Below are 21,481 nucleotides of genomic sequence, written 5' to 3' on the forward strand. Positions count from 1 at the left end.
GAAAGTCTTATTGTAAAGAGGTAACAAAATATCTAACTAATGCTAACATCTGAACCAACCCAACCATTTGGTGATGTTTACACTCATCTTTTTTTAAATTTATTACATTAGCAACAGAAAAAAATGTATTATAAACTGCAAGTAGGCAAATAAAATGTCTTATTTTTCCATAACATTACACAATGATTTTTAATACAAGCATTTTTGTAAAAATTAGAAAAAGAGACTCACTGATTTGTTTACAATATATTTTTGATAATATTTCATTTAAATCATAGAAAAAATCTAAACTCTAAAAATTAAAAAATGCAGCAAATGATCACATATTCTATGTTAATTTGTGTTTAATTTTACTTTAATAAAAAAACACAAAATAGACAACATCTATGAAATAAGAACTTTTATTTATAATATATTCATACTTGTACACAAGTAAAATAAAATGCATATCTATGGTTCCATTGCAATCCCCATGAACAAAATGACAGCATTTCTTGTTTTTTTTTTCTTTTTTTTCTTTTGTAAATGCTGCCCATATATTCTCTCTGTCAAGAAAATAGAACTAAAATTCAGGGAGATAAAACATTTGTTTTTTTATAAACATGAAAAAAGAGAACAAAATAAACAAAACAGTACCCAACAAATGCATGTTTTTGAATAATTAACAAGGGGAGATTGGTTTTCTTCATGAAACAGACCAGAACATTCTCTGTGGGCTTTCTGTCTCTTATTGTTCTTGTATTGGTTTTCTCAGTTTTTTGTTTTTGTCTGTGCTTTTTTTTTTCTCTTCCAGTGGTCTGTCTAAGCAGTAAAAGCTTTCAAGAGGGAAAAGGGAGGAATCTCCAAAGTGTAGCTTAGACACAGTACAGTTGAGTACATAGAGAACAAACAGTTTTGGGCACCAATTCAATATTTACATTAGATTTGTATTGTTCTGTAAAGGCATCCATTTTGTTTATTGTACTCTTACATTGTCACTTTTATCTCCAGCCATCTTGGGTCAACATGACTCCTCGTTTTTCAGTCACTGCCTGTTGTGATGTCACTGGATCTTCTGTATCATTGTCATTAGCTTCAACATTCTTGAGTTCTTTGTGCGAAGTGTCGTGGGGAGTCCTAAGACATGGCTAGAGATATCCAGATCATGGGAATGACGGGAAAGTGCAACATTTGCAAAGTAGAGCCTTGGCTTTTGATGCAGTGGGCATCTGATTTGGGCTTTTTAACACACTTCTTCATCTTTTTGTTTGATGCTGTAGCGGATTCAGGATTCTCTATAAATTCAGGGTGCAGGTTTTCCAAAGTCTTGTCCAGGTTATTGGACAAGGTTCCCAGTGGACCATCATTCTGCTTAATCTGAGTCTCGTTTTTTGTTCTTTCTTGCTGTTTGAACTTAGTATTGGACATGTTCTCCTTTTCTTTAAGGGGATTGTTAGTGATTTGGCGACTTTTTCCAGAAAGAATAGAAGACTTGTCATTATCTCGCAGACAACACCTTGGAATGGTGTTTCCCAGAGGGCTTTCGGTAGAAGGGAATTTTCCTGACTTGGAGCCAAATAGATTGGTCTGGATTTGCGAGGTTTCCACACAGCCCTCCAAGTCTTCACTTTTCAGTTGTTTCAGGTCTCTTCCAGCCAAGAAATCCGGGACGTAGCACTCCAACTCTGAGCTGGAACCTTTAAAGCGTTTGAACCATTCCCACAAGGTCCTCGCACGGCAGTCGCAGATCCACTGATTTCCATTCAAGCGCAAATACTGGAGGGAAGCTAGTGGGTCCATAGTCTCCCCTGTCAAGACGGTAAGGTTGTTGTAGAACAGGAACAATGATTTTAGCTTGCCGAGATCAGTGAAAGCTCTAGGTTCTACATAAATTACTCGGTTCTGGTGTAGCAAAAGCCGATCCAGGTTGATTAAGCCTCGAAACATGTTGTTGGTTATTATCTTGATCTTATTATTGTGCAGGTAGAGATAGGTCAGGTTCGCAAGGTCCAGAAATGTATCATTATGCAACGTTAGGATGTTATTGTCTTGCAGGTAAAGGTATTGCAGGGATACCATTCCTCGGAAAACCCCAACAGGTAACTCTGACAGGCCACACCTGTGCAGCTGGAGAGTGTGTAGCTTTGTTAAGCCCCGGAATGCTGTTGGGCTAATGGTGCGGAGGTTGTTGTTGTCTCCAATGTCCAATTCTTCCAGTTTTTCCAAGCCATAAAAGGCTCTGGCTTCAATGTAGCTTATGTTGTTGGAGTAGAGCCAAAGAACAGTAAGATTGTGGCAAGAGCTGAAGCTCGTGGACCTCACCATGGTCAGGCTGTTGCTCTGAAGGAATATTCGTTGGCTTCGAACTGGGATCTCAGTCGGGATGGAAGACAGTCCTTGTTGTTGGCACGCTACAGTGGGCCTGGGCTCGTTGTAGCACACACACTTGGCAGGGCAGCTGTCAGTCTGAGGCAATAGATTCAACCACATCACCAGCAGAAGGAGTCGCCCCCCTAAGGAGATACAATAAAAAAACAACATCAAAGATTAATTAATGATGCATTTAAATACTGAACATCACAAACATGTGGAAAACGTTGTACATTGGTCAGAGCAAAATAAGCGTAAAACAAACAAGCTGTCAAAAGATGAAAAGCATGTAACATGGAATATTTCAGATTACTGACAGTCTAAAGGAATACAAAACAACAAAATACATTTTGTCACAAGACCTGAAATGTTGGGCATGTAAAAACAGAAAATTTAATCGCTTAATGATATTCATTTAGAGCACATTTTAGGTATGATCTTGTTTGGATCTTAAACAGCAGGGGCCCTAACTGCTGCTGACACATTTAAATTGAGTGGGTGGTTTGTTTAAGGAATTAACTTGATCTAATAAGCAAACATAACTAATGGGGCTTCAACACTCTTGAAATTGACATTGAACCTGATGGTGGGAGATAATGCCAAGCAAAGGGATTATTGGCTGGAAGCAAGAACAAAATCTGGTGGTTATTGCTATTTTTACGTTCATCTATGTTTTTTTTATTTATTCATCATCCAGTTCTTCTCAACATATGATCTCAGGAAGAGTTTTAGGGAAGTTTTGAAGTTAAATGGAAAAATTTGGCCAAGTTGATCCGACTTGCCTTTACAATAGATTTTATTAAAATAAATAAAGGAAATGCTTTGCCAACTGAAACGTGAAGGGCAGAGTAAAGTTGCATAAATTTGCACAGCTTTCAGCAATGTACAAAAAGACCTTACATCTTACTTGATCTATGACCTTATAAAATATTTGTCTAATGAGTTTACATTAATCATTAGTCTTTCATTAAATTAACAGAGTGTGACTTTTGTTTCATAAATTATCTCTCTAATTTAATTAACTAGACCACAAAGGCAAGGTTAGCTTGGGGGCTACTTTGTGACTGACAAGCTTTTAGCAAATGAACACGCATTTCCACAGTAGTCAATCAAACTCACAACTCGTTTGGACTCCACAGTCTCAACAGAACAGGATGGTAGCCATTAAAATGCAAATAAAACTTAAAAGTGGAGGTTTAACTAACATAATGTCTTGTGTTTTCCCATTTTTAAATCAATGTACTAATCATAGTGACGTTTAATGAAAAATATTCTCATACTGTGATAAAATGATGGAATATATGTATAGACTCTTTTTCATGGCATTCCTCAGTTCTGAAGCTGCACCAGAATGAGAGATTGTCACTTTGTATCACATCTGTTTGTGCATCAAAGTATTGGCACATCACAAAAAGATTTTCTGTTTCTTGGTTAGTAAATAAGAGAAGCAACTCTAAATTCTGCGGGCAGCATTAAGTATGTGAATCGTTTCTTTCTGCCCCGAGTTCAACTTTACGTTCCCTGAGAAGCACAACAAGGCAGTTGGACTGCTTTCTTTGATTCATGAAGACGGTTTGCTTTTCATCCAGGGAAACAAATGCTGCCTTTGTTTTAACTTGCAAAGTTTACCACATCCTGAATGACTGAGAATTTAAACCATTGAATTCCATCAGAAGCAACTTTATTACCCCAAACCCCCTTAACCAGTGGTGGGCAGCGCTAATCCAAAAATTAGCTCCGCAATTTCTACAGCGCTTACAAAAATATTTAGGTCCATAACTTCAAAAATGCTTTTGCCATAGAAAAACTAGCGGAAGCTAATTTTAAAGCGCAAATTCAATTTCACACTTACTAGCTGGCAACAATTCATGTACAATATATGCACAACACTGCCAACTAGCAGTTTATGAAGCCTTGTACAGCTTAATCCTACAACCTCAGATTGCTGGGGATGTGAGTTCCTGAAACAGACCTTTAGCTCCTGGTGTAAAAATTAAAAAGTTGTTGAGGATTGCTAGTTCGGCTGCTTCTTTGTCTTTTTCTTTTGATTGTTGTAGATTTTTCATTAAAGAAGCATCAATAAAGTAATTTTAAAACTGTTTATTGGAAAACTGAAGCGATGCATTCTGGGTACATGACAGATTTGATTTGTGATGGGAAACGAAAACACGGAATACAGGAAACTATCTTCCGTTCAAAATAGGAGCTTGGATTTTAAAGTTTTCCATGTAGTTGCTCCAGTTGCCCACTAGATGTCAGTCTAACCCGGTTGGCCAATTGCTTTGACCAATTGCGTCAAGTATTGAGCTCCAGCGTTTAAACTTTATTTTTTTAAGGAGCTCTGATTGTAAAGTAAAATAAATCAATACAAAATTTTAGTATGAATTACAAACGTTAACTGTTTTTGCTGTGAAAGGGAGTTCTAAACATTGCCTTCCTGCTACGAAAGCAGACACAAAGCATTGTGGGAAATGAGAACCGTGGCCGAAAGCAACAGTCAGCAAGGATGTATACCTTCCCAAAAATTGTGTTTATCATGGAGGGGTGCTGTTGGATAGATCATGTGCGTTGTGATTCATTGACATCCATACCTTCCACTGTTCAAGATAATGATGACTGGTAGATAATTAGTTATTAGCGGTACTGCATTTTAATTTTAGAAAGTGCAAATCTGCTTATGAATTATAAAAATGAGTAAGTCTGCTAAAGCGCAAATGAAATATTTAGCTCCGCAATTGGCAGATTTGTGCTTTAACGGACTGGTGCCCACCACTGCCTTAACCAAACACTCAAAAATACTCCTGACATGCAGTACTGTATTTCATAAAATCCCTGACAATATAAATCACAAGACTGAAAATACATAAATGCTACATTACCTGTTGGCTAAGGCATGAAATCATATTTCTAATGTTAAAAAGAAGCATGAATTTAAGATCTATGAGACGTGTAGTGGCACTCAGAGGGAGGCTTGTGAATGTGATTACCCCAAAGGCATCAATGTTTGTTTGTTTTTTTTTTAGAAAAAGCTATACACAACATTTGCCAAATTTAATTATTTCTACATGTCCTCTGTTTTGACTCAGATGTGCTTCTTAAACACAACCACTATAACTGAAATGAGCTGAATAACCACACACAAAGGAGCCTGACTGACATTACACCGCTGAGTGAAAAATGAAGGTTATCTACTCCTGCTGCATCCTTCATGTAGAGATAAAGGTGTCAGAGTGTCTCAAGCATGTCTTGTATCATGATATAATGACAGGTACCCTCCAAATCTCCAAATCCTCTTCAGCTCCTGTCCTTACTGAAGATTTCCAATTTCTGCTGCCACACACATGTAGGAAATTCAGGGTTGCAAGCATGACAGGTGGTGAGTGTGTGGAAAAATGCATGAGCCTTACTCATCCCTCCCTACATCCCCGCGCGGCCCCTTCCCGTTCCCCCTGCAATGTGTTGTGGTGCAGCTCATCTCTGGACCTTGTTAAACGGAGCTCTGGTGTGGCCTGACAGCAGCCCTCTGCTGCACTTTCCCTCCAACCTCCCTGCTCAGCCGTCAGACTGCCACCGGAAAGCTGTCAAGGCTTTCCACTCTTTCTGCATCGCAGCACTTTTCCTTCAGCACTGCCTAACAATAGCAATATTTTACCTCACCGCATGCTTCGTGTATCTCCTCTGCCGTCGTCGTCTTTTTTTTTTGTTCACCGCTGTCTGTTCATTAACAGGATATTTCCACCCAAACGCTGCATGTCAAAGCACAGTTTCCTCTGCTCTCAGCATAATATGCCTTGTCTTTGTTAGCATCTGTCGAACGATGGCCTAATCTCCTGATTTCATCAACCTCTTGCCAAGACTTCGTTTTTCTTATTAACTGCATCTATTTGTGTCACATGGATGACATTACCAGACAACATCAAAATAATTCTGTCAGTCGTGGCATCTTGACTTTTAGGCATTCAGTTTGTCACGGTTATATCATAACGTCACAGACCGATTCTTCACACTTTACTCCACAGACGATTTAAAATTTACATTTTCTCTGTTCATTCAAATTAAGCAAATTGCTTAAAAGCACACAACATGGCAAAGATGGCATCTCAATAATTATGCTAGCTAAAATTCCCCACCGCTAGGTTTGGTTTTAATCTTCTATCTCTTGTGTGAAAACATGGCTCAGAAAAGCACCTTGCCTCTTTGATTCTGTCAGCAGCTTCTTTTCTCCAACAGAAACAACAGCGGTCTTGTTCTGTTTGGGATCAGACAAGCGTTTTTCTCACTAAATTACAGTTTTTACCCTCTTTAGCTCTAAATGCATTATCTCGGACAGTTTTGTCAAGATAAGCTTATTTACAATACACAATATGGTTGGATAAACAATGATTTTTAATCCCCATTGCCTGACTAATCAAGAGGAAAATTGTTTAAATTCATTTGGTGCTGTGAGGACATTTCTTCACAGTATACACAGGGTGACTTATTACATTATAATTTTAGCCATAAATCATATCTGAGGCATTAAAAGTATTAATCTCTGACTTGTTTGAGCTTTTGGTACTTGGGCTGTTTTTGCTTTGTTTTTGACTTCAGCATGACATCAATGTGGAATCCAGTGAACTGGCATTGCTGCACCATTAAAACCAGTAGTGACAAATGCATCAGTAGTTAGCAACTCTGACTAGCTCTAAATACACAAGTGTTTGCAACACTTAAGAGCTAACAGAACAATTCTGTAGTACGGATTTCAACTTTGACACGCAGGAACAAGCAAAGCTGTGCAGGGGTTCTCCTGGCCTTTTGGGTCTGGGGACCTCTTACAAGGGTGAACAAATTCCAGGGATCCCCTCATAAACCCCATCCTGTTTTAAAAGATAATATATTGTCATTTCAACCACTAAATGCCATGGGATTATATATTTTTATTTAGTTTATTATGTTTGTTTTATTAGTTCATTGTTCTCCATGCATTTTTAAAAATAAGAACCAAATTAACAATTTAATGAAATGTTTTGAGCACACCCAAGATACCTCCCTCGGACCCCTGGGGGGTCCTGGTACCCAAGTTTGAGAACCTCTGGGCTAATAAATGTGTTGTTTGAGTCAGATTTCATGGGGATATGAGCTCTGTGAACACAGATGTTCTGATTATTGTTTTTCAGTCCTTTGCTGCTTGCTTATTTATTTATTTATTTATTTATTTAAAATATGCAATATTGTGAGATCATGCAAGATGTGTCAGTGATGAGTAGGGCTGCCACGATTAGTCGATTAATCGACGACTAATCGATTATTAAAATAATCGATGACTAATTTAATAATCGATTAATCGTTTTTTTGTTTGTTTGGTTTTATTTTTTTTTTTTGTTCTTTGTTTTTCCCTCCAAACTGCTTTGACACCTTCCACTGCCACATCTGCCTTTCTGTCCTTGACACACATGCACAGTAGTGGTAACTGGGGTAGGCCGTGGACGTCACAAGACATTATACAGACAGGCTCTGGTATCATGGCTACCTGACAACAGAGCTAAAAGTGTGGGAACTTTTTAAGAAAATGAAAGAGAAACCTGTGCAATATCTGCAAGGCAGAACCTGCCTTCCATAGCAATTGTTTTTAGATAACATATAGCTAAAATCTAATGATGGTTATATAGTAGCAGCTGCATTCTGGCGCGATAAGATGTACATTCAATTAACGTATGATCCGATTAGTCGACTAATCGAAAAAAATAATCTGTGATTAATCGACTATAAAAATAATCGTTTGTGGCAGCTCTAGTATTGAGTAGAGAATGACTCTCAGCTCCTACCACAGCAAACTTAGTTCAACATCTGTAAATCGATTAAGCTCTACCGGCCATCTTAGAATCAGTTTACTCGAAAAGATAATCAGTCGTAAATGTAAACCCAGTGATTACTTCAAGACAGGTTCATTAAAATTAGTTCAGTTTATAGATTGTTAGAACAGACAGATACAGCTGACTCCAAAAGTGAACTTAAAACTTTTAAAAGCAGATCTTATGTAATCAGTTAAGACCTCCACATACTCCATCTGAAGCTGAACAGTCGTCAGATATTCTGTGGCAGACAGTCATAAGTGTATTGGTTTGTGCAGAACATCAGCTCTGCTGAAGAGACAGAGTTTAATCCAACAAGCAAGGATAGTCTCTGACCAGTTATCAGTCTGAACTTTCTTCACATTATTGTGTACTGTCTGTGTAGGAATTTGGCTGAAGTGGTGTATCAACAAAAACATGAAATATGTGTTTCTACCTAAAATGGAAAACCATAAAAACCTGTGTAAAACTGTACAACATATTGTAGAGTTGTGCTCCACCATGTAATGGAAAAGGGCCATCTGGGTTCTCTCTAGTGATGCTTTTATAGCACTCAGCCTAATGAGCAAAGCTGCTATCAACTTTAGAAACAGGTCATCTGTTCCTGGAACTGGAGACACGCTCTACACTTTCATCTTTTTACTGACCACAAGTTGTGAGAGAGGTCAAAGTGCAGCTGGAGCTTAATCCAAACCACAGCAGAAACTATCCCTCAAAGTTAACGTGTTCAGTTAGCACTGCAGCTGATAGCTGTAGGAAGAAACATGTGGTCAGTTTGATCTGTCTTTAACGAGTCACTTCTCTGAAAAAGTAGATATATGGCAGTTATTGTCCACCTATTCATTTTCTTCGCGTCTTTCTTTGCAGAGCTGTGAGGTGGCTGGTGTCCATCCCCAGGTTCATCAGTCCATCACAGGCCCACATAGAGACAAACAAGACAGACAACCGTTCACATTCTCACTCATACTGACAATTACACGTCTGTGGATGGGAACCGTGCTGCCGACAGTAATCACGTCTGTCCATTTCCATGTGAATGCATGCAACTTCTGCCATTCTGAAAGGAAACTACAAAATCGATGTGATAGCAAACAACCCAGGTGTTCAGTTAGATCATTGCAGAGACATTATGTTGAATTAAAAAGAAAACTATGTGCCTTGAGAAGGACTTTTATTCCATTTCTGGTGTCTGAAAGTATGATTTTCTTTTTTTATTTTTAGATGTTTTTTTTTTTTTTCAAAAAAAGTTTCATACTTGGGAATAGGATTACCATTATATATCTTGCTGTGGACTGATAAAATCACCAAACTGTATATTCAGTCTGAATATAGTGGTGTGACTGTCCCTGAGTAGACAATATTTTGTTGGAAAAACAGAAAGATGTCAACATGAGTGGAATGAGTGGGTGCAGACATCTTTGTTTACTCATCAGTGCATCGCTTAGCCAGATTTCTCGCTCATTTGCATATGTCCCTGGCATGTCTAAATCTTTACACAAATGCTCAGTGCTCCTTTGTCTTATAGTTAAAGCACAACACCCATTTAAATGGTTTTCCATGCACCAATCCCCCACCCTCCCCCCAAAAGCAAACACAGAGGGCATGTTAGGACAGGGGATTCAGAGGGCCTTCGATTCATCATGGTGGCTTTACTTTGAAGGGTTGGGGATTGGGCAGAGACAGCTAACATGTCTTCTCCCTTTGCCCAGAGTGGAAGTGATGTCTCTGTCAGAGATGAATCACGGAGATTCTCCAGGGGAACCTCCTGGCCTCTTTCTGAAATTATACATTACTGTGTTGCTCAGAGGTAGGCCGTCATTTAATACAGTCATAATTCCACTCTGTGAGGTCATGTATCTTGTGTGAATCCAGCCGTGCATACATAAATTGTTTTTATATCAGGCTGGAATGAGGAACTTAGAGAAAATGCATAAGCTATTAAAGCTGTGAGAAGTCCAATTGAAGAAGAATCAATGCCGCTGTAAATATGTTTTTGAGCTTTGAGCAGAAAGGGCAATAATACTTAAAGTCACTAGAAAAGTTGTTAGAAAGAAAAAATAATGGTTGTGTTTTACCTTAAAGAAAAACATTTGATTTTTGCACTATTTTATATAGTTTTTCCAAAACAATCTTGTTGTATTAATTTCGGGGGCACAATTAACAATGACGTTCCAGTCAATAACTTTTCATAACTTTCAGAGTGACTGTTGGAAACACAGGCTTCATTGTCCATTGCTTTTTCCAATTAAAATGAAAGACATTTTGTCACAATTGCAATCAAACTTGGTGCAAAAGTAAAATCACTTTAAAGTTTGAAATCACTAGGCAAAAATGCCGAATATGCCATCTTTATATTATCAGTGTTTAGAGTTGAAGCTCGTGATGCCGTCACATAATAGTCATGTTTCCGTCCAACTGTAATGCAAAGTTTGAGTGAACTTTTATAATGTCGCAAGAAAAAAAAGAAATACGAATTTGGCATGTTTCCATCTAATGGTTTGGAGCGAATCAACCAGGCTATGCAAAGCAAAATTTCATCAGATATTGATATTATGCATGTAATAAACAGGAAGTAGAGTTCCAAACTAGCAGGGAGCACACATCTCAGAACAATGGAGAGACATTTTCAGGTATTTGGTATTATCGGGCAAGTTGTAATTATTCTGTCATATCAACTGGTTTTGGTAATATTACATGCTGTCTGGAGATGTAAAAGAAATGTAATGCCTATGGGAATATCTGGGAAGATGCAAACAACAGATCTGTCCTGTGAGGTAAATGTTCGCTATGTCAGAACTTGTTCGGCAAATGTGTCAAGCGAGTGTAAAAAAGTTTTTTAAATTAAAGGGGACCTAGTATGCAAAATTCACTTTTTGAAGGTTTTATTTACTCAACTTTGGGTATGTACTTCTTAAAAAAACAGTCCTAGGACCAAAAATGCACCCAGGGGCATATTTACTGTAATTAAATGTTTTTTTAATGTATATTAACGACTGTTATTTTGTGATGTCACAAGCCGTACGACAACCCACCGGAACCTGCGTTCAGCCCCCTTACCTAGCAACCTCCGGGTGAGACTCTACCTCCTCAGTATAAAAAGCCACGGTTGTTGTTGTGCAATGTGCAGCTCATTTCACAAGCCTCCAATATGGCAATGGGTAGAGTGTTGGACCAGAGAGTGGGAGACCAGAGTTTGAGACTGGCACGGACACTATTTAATTATTTTTTTATTTTCATTCATTATGAACACATTTTCTCATGTACCTCTATTGTTTAGCTTATTAAAGCCTTGTTAAAGCCTATTTGTTCGAGTTTCTGAGGTATTTTGACCGCTGCTGCTCCCTGCTCTGGTAACAGCATGCAGAGTGTGCGCAGAGCAGAAGAGGGAGAAAAAAAAGAAGCTGTGACCACGACTCTGCCTCTGGGTCTCATGGTTACAAAGGAGCTTCTGCTATTATTAGCCATGCTAACGTAAACGCTGGCTTTGGAGGGCGGAGTTAATGTCAACAGATTTTTGGAGGGCATTACCAACAGAGCTCATTAACATAAACAGCTCTTCGGAACAGAAGTCAGAGCAGGCAGAACAAGAAAATGGTAAATTTTATTATCTGAGAATTATTTTGTGCATTAAATTGAATGAACATGGTCTGGATARCCCACAGACATACCATAAAAATTTCTAGGACCCGTAATTGGTCTCCTTTAAGAAGTTTATTCAAAATTTACAGTTTCCATCAAACCTTTCTATTATCATACTGCAAAATGCACACATAAACATTGATGGCAACACAGGTGATGAGTTACAGTATTGTTATCAATTAAAAAGATGTAAAACACTTTATTGATAGGCACAAAACAAAGCGCTAGAAAGTGCTAAAAAAACAAGTGTTTTAAGATCAAAAACTGATGCCAGTTTGTCTGCATACAACTTTTTGAGTGCACTCTAACATGCATGCCTCTACACTCAGTCCTGTGGAGCTGCTGATACTTGTTCTGGGCAAAGGAAGAATTACAGGTTACCCTACAGTCACACTGTCATGGCGAACCAGTAGAATATTCTATTAAAGTTTGCTTTGAACCTCTTTTTTCCTTTATGAGCTTGTGAAAAGTTTATTATGAGTGGAGAAAAAGCATTCATTTTCAAGAACACCTTTGAATAGAAGAGGAACTGGGTGGCAGGACATATTTATATGGAAAAGGTAGAGTTAAAGTAGACCACGTTGACCTTTTTTACAGCATTTCTGTTTGTCCTGTTTCAGAAAGTGGAGTTTGTAGAGTTACTTTTTTGTTTTCTTTCAGTTACTTTCCAATAGTTTGTGTCTTTAGGTTCATTTTACTTCACTTCTTGACTTCATAAGTATTACTTTTTACATTTCAATTTGACCAATATTAATTAATATGATATTTATTATGGAAGAAGCAGCCTATAGCTCAAAAATGACCTAATAAATTGTAACCCACCTCCCTAAAGACAGTCCACAGACACACAAATCAAACCCACAGACAACCACACAAAGACAGATTTGTGCTTGTCCTTACAAAATTAATGAACCAGATGCCATGATCTTAAATAAAGATGCACCCATCGGATCAAACAGGTTATTTAGGACATGATGGACCAGAGATTTAAGCTGGAGCCCCCCCGGCTAATCATGGTGTCTTGAAAGTATATCAGTGTTGGCTTTAGCATGCAGACAAGGACACAATTAAGACGAATGGGAGGGACAGATGAGGTCCTGTTTGACACACATCTGACACGGCCCTTGCCCAAGCAGATGGCTCATGAATAACTGAAGGAATTGGAGGTTGGTAGGCAGAAGGAAAACCAGAACCCAGTATGTTTGTAAAAGTAAAATCTGCATAGAGGTTACACGTATGAGCCTGTGCATACATGAAGGTCCCATCTGGTCTCTGAGTAAACACAAAACCAAACCACTAGCTCTGCTTAGCTGTTGCAGGCAGATAGGTGGTCGTGTCAAACTACTAGGAAGTGACAGGAGTAACAATAGGCTGTGGGCTGGCAATATCCTGACAGTGAGAGAATGAGCTTGCAATCAGAGGGGTGTCAGATCGAATCCCTTCTTGACTGGCAGGCAATTGGAAGGGAACGTGGAGGTGAGGAGTTCTCTCTTTCAACAACTGCCATCAAATTACCATCGACCCTTCAATGATGCACTGACCTCCCAGCTGCTCATCATCACTCAGCAGGTTATCACTCAAGACTCTGTTGTGCTCAACATTTGCAAGCTGCCTCTACAGTTGGGAGAGACATGCAAGATAAACAAATGCCCACAGGAGTTTGTGCTACATAAGTATTTATTGGGTATATTACGTGTTAAGTCTCTTCAGTTAATAACCTTGGGTTTTAAGTAAAATGTGAATAAAAAACTGAAGGCAATGATTTGCAAATTGCAGAAGACTTAATTGTATTCTAAATGTAGATTGTATCAAATGATAAAACTAAGAAATGATGCTATTGAAAAAAAATTAATTGATTTAGATGGAAAACTTATCAAAAAAGTTGCGACAAAGCCATGTTTACCTGCCTTATTTAAGAAAATAGAAAGTGTGAAGAACTCCTGCTGGAGTTTCTGGAAGGCAATGTTGTCTCCTTCCTGTCCTGTGTGGGATTCTAGCAGTCCTGGTCTTTGCTGTATTGGAGCACATGTTCTTCTAAAGCTTGTAAAGACTTTTAGGCACTGATCGTGTCTTCCAAATGTGCGTCTGTCAATGTCGGAGGGACTGATGCACCTCCATCCCATCAGAAACTGTGCGCTGATAACAGGCTGGATGGTGCCTCTCCTCTTTAGTAAGAAAGCAATGGCATCTGTGGTTCTTACAAAGACTTTCAAATGTTAATCTGTCTGACCACCGAACAATTTTCCACTTTGCCTCGGTCCATTCTGAATGAGCTTCGGTCCTGAGAGGCCAGTGTTCCTGAATGGTGTTAATGTGGCTTATGTTTGCACAACAAAGCTTTAACTAGCATGTGTGGATAGTACATGCTGTGTTTATGATTTCTTTGAGTTATTCTGTTTCATTACCTTTCTATGCAGTTTTCCACAGGCTGGTGAACCTTTGGCTATTTTACTTCTGAGATTCAGCTTCTCTGAACAATTCTTCATATACTCGGTCCTCTTACTTGACCTGTTGCTGGTTAACCTAATTAGTTGAACAATGCTCTTCAAACTGTTCCTTATTTGTACAGCCTTTTGTTGCCCCCTATCCCTGCCTAAAACATGGTAGCTATCCTTAGTTTCAATGTTTGATCTGTTTGCTATGTTCCACTGTAAATAAATCATGGGTTCATGATGTCCTGACTTTTTCAGAAACTGGGTTTGTATATCAGCGTGATGTTTTTGAACTGACCATGTATCTGGGAAACAAGAAAACTGGAAATAGTTTGTGAGAAATGAAAGCTCTGGAAAAACCAACAAAGTGGTGTTTCTAGTGCAAAAGGTCTGTCTCAATTAGCAGTAATGCTATTTCACTTAAACATATCTATCTGATCATAAAAACCCATGGTGAAAAAAACTCTGAGGTGTTACTTCTGTCTGTTATATCTGTATAACTTAATAAGCACTTATTCTACCACAGTTCAGCTGAGGATATGATTGCAATTCCAGCTGTGCAAACAAATGGCACAATTTAGGGACCAAAATGGTAGTTATTTTTAATAACACATTAGTAACAGCTGAAACAGAGCTAGTTATGCCTCAATACAACTAAAGTGGATTAATTACTATGTGGTGGCTGGGTGCCACTGAATTAGTAGGCAAAAATGGCATTTTATTCCCAACTCTATTGTATGGCTGGCAGTAAACCAAGTGGTGCTCCTCGTTGCTGCTGCAGAATGCAAATGTTCTGAGGAAGGCGTTGGGAATCAAGACTACCCGAGAGGTTTTGCAGAAATGCCCAAATCCAGCTCCATGCCCGCCTCCAAGTGTCACAGACACGGGCAATTTCCGCATGTGAAAGCGTGTAATATGCACAACATGAGTAATATAAGCTGAAAATAATGGGGGCGTAGAGATGCTCTCCTCGAGCCAAAGAAGGCCAACGATTCAGAATGGCCTATTTAAATTTTGTGCTGTCAGTAGTGCAGCCAAGAATTTTTGCTTAACAGAGTGCAAAAGGTTTTATCTTATCTCCACATGGCCGGGAAGGAAATAAACGAGGTTAGCTGCTACAGTACATGCCCCATGTGTCTAGGGGTTACTCGGCTCGCAGGCAGACTTTAGCACAGGTGTTACTACATCCTACTCTGTTTGGATTAAGACATAAAGCAATTGTCAAGGTTTGAGTGGAAATATATCCTGCAGAAAACCAACAGGCAGGATATAATACTGTATATCAGTTTAGGCTGAGCTTACATGACATCAGGTACCTGCTTCAGAGCTGTTTGCTTGTATTTGTCAGTTTTATGTACAATAAATACATTCTTTGTTGGTATTTCCATCTCAGATTATTAAACTTTTTGAAATGTCACAGTTTGTAAAATATATTATTAGAGGGAAAGGCAAAGTTTTCTGAATTGCGAGGTTTGAATATTACAGTTTTCTTATTTTTTTCTTACAGTTTCAAGCCTGAAAAAAGTTTTTTTTCCCACTCAGTTATTTTGGTCCTAGCAGGAAAGCACCTGTTGTGATTTTTCACCATTTCTGCAGTAGTTTACATGATACTTTATTCAAATGGAGCCTGTTAAACTTGTATTTTTTATGCCAGTCACCTAAAGAGGGAAATCGGCATGTTTACAGCCTTCCTTTGATGAGTGACTGCTCTGCTTTTTACAGTTACATTTGTATTATTTCGCCCTGCTGAACCACCTTCAGGGACATCGTCTTCAGTCGTGAGACGAGGAATAAGTCCCACACAAAGAGAGACCTAACATTAAAGTATTCCAAAAAGTAGACTTCTCCTTTAAAACTCACAGCTACCTGACTCACCACTTTTGAAACGGGTGAGGCTTGTAGGCTCTCAGTTGATCTATTTTGCTGGTAAGTGAGTGAATGAGGTCAAATGAGTCAGTATTTGAAAATGATAATGGCTCTGGTAAATACTGGCTGAAAGCTTCAGATGATGTTAACACCTCCTCATGTAAAGAGCAATCTGGAAAGTGAGTGATCGGTGACGGCACACGCAGGAAGCCCTGTATGTTTGCACATTTAGAGATGAGAAAGCCCATGGACATGGTCCGGCCAGCAAACATTCAGTAATGACTGAAAACACACGTCGATGTCATTTTACTTCATTTCACTGTGCCATTGCTGTAGGCATGCTTGAGCTTTGTAAAAAAAATGGTATACTTGATTTTTGTTTTGTTTTTTTCAGGCCTGATCGTAGAGTGGGTGCAAACAATATCCTCTCAACATTTTTCTGACAGCTTCATTACTACTAAATTCCTGCTGGCAGTGGCCCACTTAGAACTGGCACTTGTGCTTGTTGAAGAAAAACTAGTTCTGGATGAAGTGTTGTGTTTATTTGAGCCACAGCTGGGGGAAAATACATCAAATAAACACTTAATCTTTGACCAAGTCTAAACTAAACCAAAGACATTGTGTGTGGTTAAGTCTAGTTGTTTTTGGAGAATTGCTGGGTTTTAAAGGACATCTATGAAGAAAATCAAAAAGGATTCTTAAGGAGGAGGGTATTATGTATTTTCTTGGCACATATTTCAATTCTATACCACAATCAAGTAACTATGCTATCATCAGTTGTTACGAATAAACTATATGTGTGTGTGTGTGTGTGTGTGTGTGTGTGTGTGTGTGTGTGTGTGTGTGTGTGTGTGTGTGTGTGTGTGTGTGTGTGTGTGTGTGTGTGNGTGTGTGTGTGTGTGTGTGTGTGTGTGTGTGTGTGTTTAAAAATTAATGACTTTGCAACATAGCCTAAATGGCTTGAGATTGGCCTCTGTCTCTTTAAGAACCTACTAGGGTTGGGCAATATTGGCAAAAAAATTAATCACGATTATTTGTGGTATTTAGCCGATATCAATTAATTTGATGATTAATCCCCTAGAGTCATGACCATTTTAGTGGGAAAGATTTGCTATTTGTAAAAAATTGTTCCAAATTGTGTGATAATTACAGATTTCAGGCTAAACATCATATTTTAAATTGTGTTGATAAGATAAATAAATTACAGAACAAGCAGACTGACCGGAGTAATCCCCAGTCAGTCTGCCTGGTGGCATTAATTGTATTAATCGTCAAGTGCCAAAAAGTAATCGATTAATGTTTTTCTGACGATTAATTGCACACGATACGATTATGCCCAACCCTACCTCCTACCGTTTGACACTCCCACTTCACTTTCACAACAATGCATCGTGGAAGGGGTACTCTGTGGGGCAGGAGCTCGGCTCCAGGGAGGACCTAGGTACAAATAGGTGGTGCTTTGCACAGCAAGGTTTAGGCAGCTCAAAATGGCTACCATAGGAGATTCAAGGATTTCTCAAACATGCATAAAAGAGTCAAAACTACACTCTGGGTATGTTTTGTGATGAGGGAGTGACATTTTAGCATGATATAAAGCTCAAGTGTTAGAGCAAGAATATGTTACTGTCTCCTTTTTATTTGCTATTTATCTTTGAGCAATGATTTCACCAATCTTGCTCTGTATAGTTGACATACAGTATCTCCACTGTTCCATGTTTTGTTTGCAGTATTTCATTTCAAATTTGATCAGTCGGTGACAGCTACAGCTATCTGCAAAACAAAAATGTGCTTTTAAACTTAAAGTAGATGGAAAATTAGGCTCAAAACCTCATAAACAGGATGCAGCATGTTTAGCAGCTTTACAGTTTTCTTTAGTTTAGAAACTGTGTGGTGTTACCTTGCCAGATGGTCTCTAAACACTTCAGCCTGAAGCTAAAAGCAAAAATTAGTTCTAAAATGATTTTCCACATCGCCCCAGTCCATTTTATTTGGGTGTAGGTCCAGAGAAAAACATCCTTTATTCTGTTTCTTTGTTTCTGTTGTGTTCAGTTGTAGAAAGTTTTTAACTTGCATTTGTTGATGCAGCAAGAAACTGTTTACTAAAATGGCTTAGAGAAGTTTTACTGAGCTCATGAATTGATTTCCACAGCAGAGTTATGTCTGCTTTCAGCGTGCTGCTGTCCGATGGCTCAAAGATTCAATAATGATTCCCCGTCTTGCCTCTTGTCTACAGAGATTCTTCTGGATTCTTTGTACCATTAAAGTTCCCCTACAATTAAATATGATGCCAAAATATCTTGGACAATATATTACACAAGCTTTATTATTCATCCCAATAAAATGAAAAATAAAAAAAAGATGTTTTCTGTTTGTTGTTTTGGTTTTTGAACTTTTTCTTGTTAATTTTTGGTGGCAACATTTATCAGCTGCTCATGAAAGCTTTCTTTCTATCTGGCCTGGTTGCAGACCTGTTGCTCAGTTGTGCCAAGTGTTATTAGGTGTTTTGCACTGATACATTGCAGATTTTTTTAAATGTTTTTGCTCTTCATTCCATTTTTTAAATTTCTTTCCATACAATAAAAGCTGATTTTAAATTGTAATTGTAAATAATTTAATTGATTGTAAATACGGTAAATAAAAAAACATGATTTTGCAAAATTATTAAATTTTCTCTACCTTTTTAGAAAAAAAAGCTTCAGTCTAACCTTGAAAAGCCCTTGCACTCAGCACAGAAACAAGTCACTCGTTAATAAATCCAGGGTAACGCAACAGTAGATGTGCCATGTAGCACAAAGTGTTATATTGAGTAGCATTCATGTGAAAATGCAACGAATGACAGAGACACCCTTCATTGCCTGGGGGTTGAGATGGTGAAAATGAACCTGAAAATACTTCACAAGACAAAACCATTATTGGCACCCATTTCACTGCCATAATGGGTCATCTAACCTTCTTCAGACCTCTCCTGTTTGGGATTATTGCACTGTCAAATTGGCCAGCTGACTATGCAGACTGGCTGCAAATGTGTCATCTGCAATCACCTCCTCCTGTCAGAAACCAGGAGATGCCAAAAGAGACAAGCTTTTTTTTTTTCCAGCAAGTGCAAATTCAAACACAGGAGAAATCGCTGAACTCATTTTCACTTCGAATACTTTGCTTACGATGCCCATATGTCATGGAACAGGAACCATCATACCATGCATGCACGCTTTATTCACTGAAGTAGAGAACATCATGGGTGTCTAAACATGCTGAAAGTAGGACAGATGGGCTGTCATAAAACAAATCAACTAGCTATTTGAGAAAGCAAAAATCAATATTTTGGAACAATGCAAAATGTGAACGTATCATCACACAGTTCTACACTGTGCCCTTAACTCTGCAGAGCATTTTAGCTCATTCAGTTCAGTCTCACTAGTTCCAGAATTGTTTCCAGCCACAGCAGGCAGCCTGGGTAACAGAGTGAAGCACTGAAAAACTAAGCAGACAGTTGTATTTTTTCTCCTTAGACAGTGTCAGAAGGCAAAACAGACCAAAACAGAGCTTGATAACTGTTCTAAAAATGACAAGATATAGAGAAAAATAGCACAAAATTGTATAACATCCAAAAGTATTTTTAAATGTACTAACACTTGCAAATGGATTCCGTTATCTAAAAGCTTTTTTTTTTATTTTTGTGAGTAATTGGCATGAAAAAAATTGGATTTTTTTTTTCATTCTGTCAGAAAATGAGCCAAAACAGTTGAGCTGCACAACAGTGTGACAAAGTCCTTTAGATAAATCAAGGCCCCGTTGGAACATATTTATTTGTCTAATATTGATTCAAGACGATTTGAAGAATGAGAACACAAGTGAACATCTCAAACTTGTGGCTGGGTTTTGTCTGAGCACTATTAAATTATATTTGCTGTGATCTCCTAAAAAAAGTCCAGCATACAACAATTTAGACCTCGGTATGTCGAGTTGTAAAGTAACTAAGTACAAATACTTTGTTACTGTACTTAAGTAAAAAAAATTGGTTCTCTGTACTTTACTTGAGTAATTTTTTCCCAGTGTACTACTTACTTGAACTCATTACATTTTTACACAATTATCTGTACTTTCTACTCACTACATTTTTTAAAAAGGTAAGAAGTAGAAAGTCGTTACTCCTATTTGATTCCAAGTTGTTTTTACTTAAAAAATACTATCCTGATAAATTGTGTCTCCTGGATAGAGTGAATTTAATTATGGTTGGATGAGAAGTATAAATATATACCATTCTGACACCATATTAGCTTGTACACAACCCATCACAGCTGCACGCCGTTAGAAAAAATTTTTTTTGGAGAAGTCACCTCCCAATAAATGTCATTTTGAAAAATTTAACTGCTCACTTTTACTCAGTACTTTTACTTTTAATACTTAAGTAGATTTTGTGTCAGAAATTTACTTTTGATACTAAAGAACAAAAAATATCAGATACTTTAAGACTTTTACTGAAGTGAAGAAATTTCTAGTTATTAGAGGTTAGTACTGCTGAAAACACACCACTATATTTTTAGGTTTTCCTTTTTGTAATGTTGACAATGTTTAATCTATTATGTTCTGATTGATGTAGATTAGTTACATGTCCGAATTATAACAACACATAATCAAACGTTGTGATGATATTAGCTGAGAATTTTGTCTGAATGCCTGTGATTCAGTCGTAGGTCAGTAGGGGGCGAACGCAGGCATTGAAGAACCTGTATAAATTGATGAACTTCCTGGTTTTTCGCCAGTGTGGTTTCCTGTCAGCTCTGGTGACAATAAACCTCACTCAGATCCAGAATTCTGGTGTTGTATGGTTTGATTCCTTCTACACATCATTTTATTTAACAATGGGGTTTTTATTATCGACTTCAGTTTATTGAATATGAATTTTCTTACAGAAGTAATATATTTAGAGAAGACTTTAAGTTTTACCAAAGTATTTTTATGATAAGATACTTGTACTTTTACTCAAGTATCACTTTGAGGTACTCTATACAACACTCAACTTGAATGTAAGGACTTAAGATTTCCAATTAAAACTAGGACTAAAGAATCACACTACCCATTACCTGCTTTCCATGGCTCATTATGGTACCACTTCTTTCACTTAGTCAAACACATGGACCACAACATTTATATAATTTATATAAAGTTATCAAACTAGGTCACTTTCTTTAATTAGTCCAAAGTCTAGTTCAAATGTTTCGGTGACCAGTTTAGGTGTTTTTGTGGCAAACGTGAGTTCTTTGACCAGTTTGCTCAAATCTACAAATGTACCCTTTATCTTCTTCTTTCAATGTATCATCTTCAAATATAACAAGTTTATGTGTTGATTGACATAATCGA

General features: G+C 37.9%; 1 protein-coding gene across 1 annotated transcript in view; it reads right to left on the minus strand.

Annotated features, from left to right (window-relative positions):
• Positions 1-385: 385 nt before the first annotated feature.
• rtn4r (reticulon 4 receptor) overlaps positions 386-21,481 on the minus strand; it is a 65,150-nt gene continuing 44,054 nt past the window's right edge. The window contains exon 2 of the mRNA XM_014011125.1: positions 386-2,492. Within this exon, the coding sequence (XP_013866579.1) occupies positions 1,117-2,492 (1,376 nt within the window). The 3' untranslated portion in view covers positions 386-1,116. The remainder of the gene's footprint in view (positions 2,493-21,481) is intronic.

The sequence above is a fragment of the Austrofundulus limnaeus genome, unplaced genomic scaffold (assembly GCF_001266775.1).
Source record: "Austrofundulus limnaeus strain Quisiro unplaced genomic scaffold, Austrofundulus_limnaeus-1.0 Scaffold77, whole genome shotgun sequence".
In the NCBI taxonomy this organism is placed as follows: Eukaryota; Metazoa; Chordata; class Actinopteri; order Cyprinodontiformes; family Rivulidae; genus Austrofundulus; species Austrofundulus limnaeus.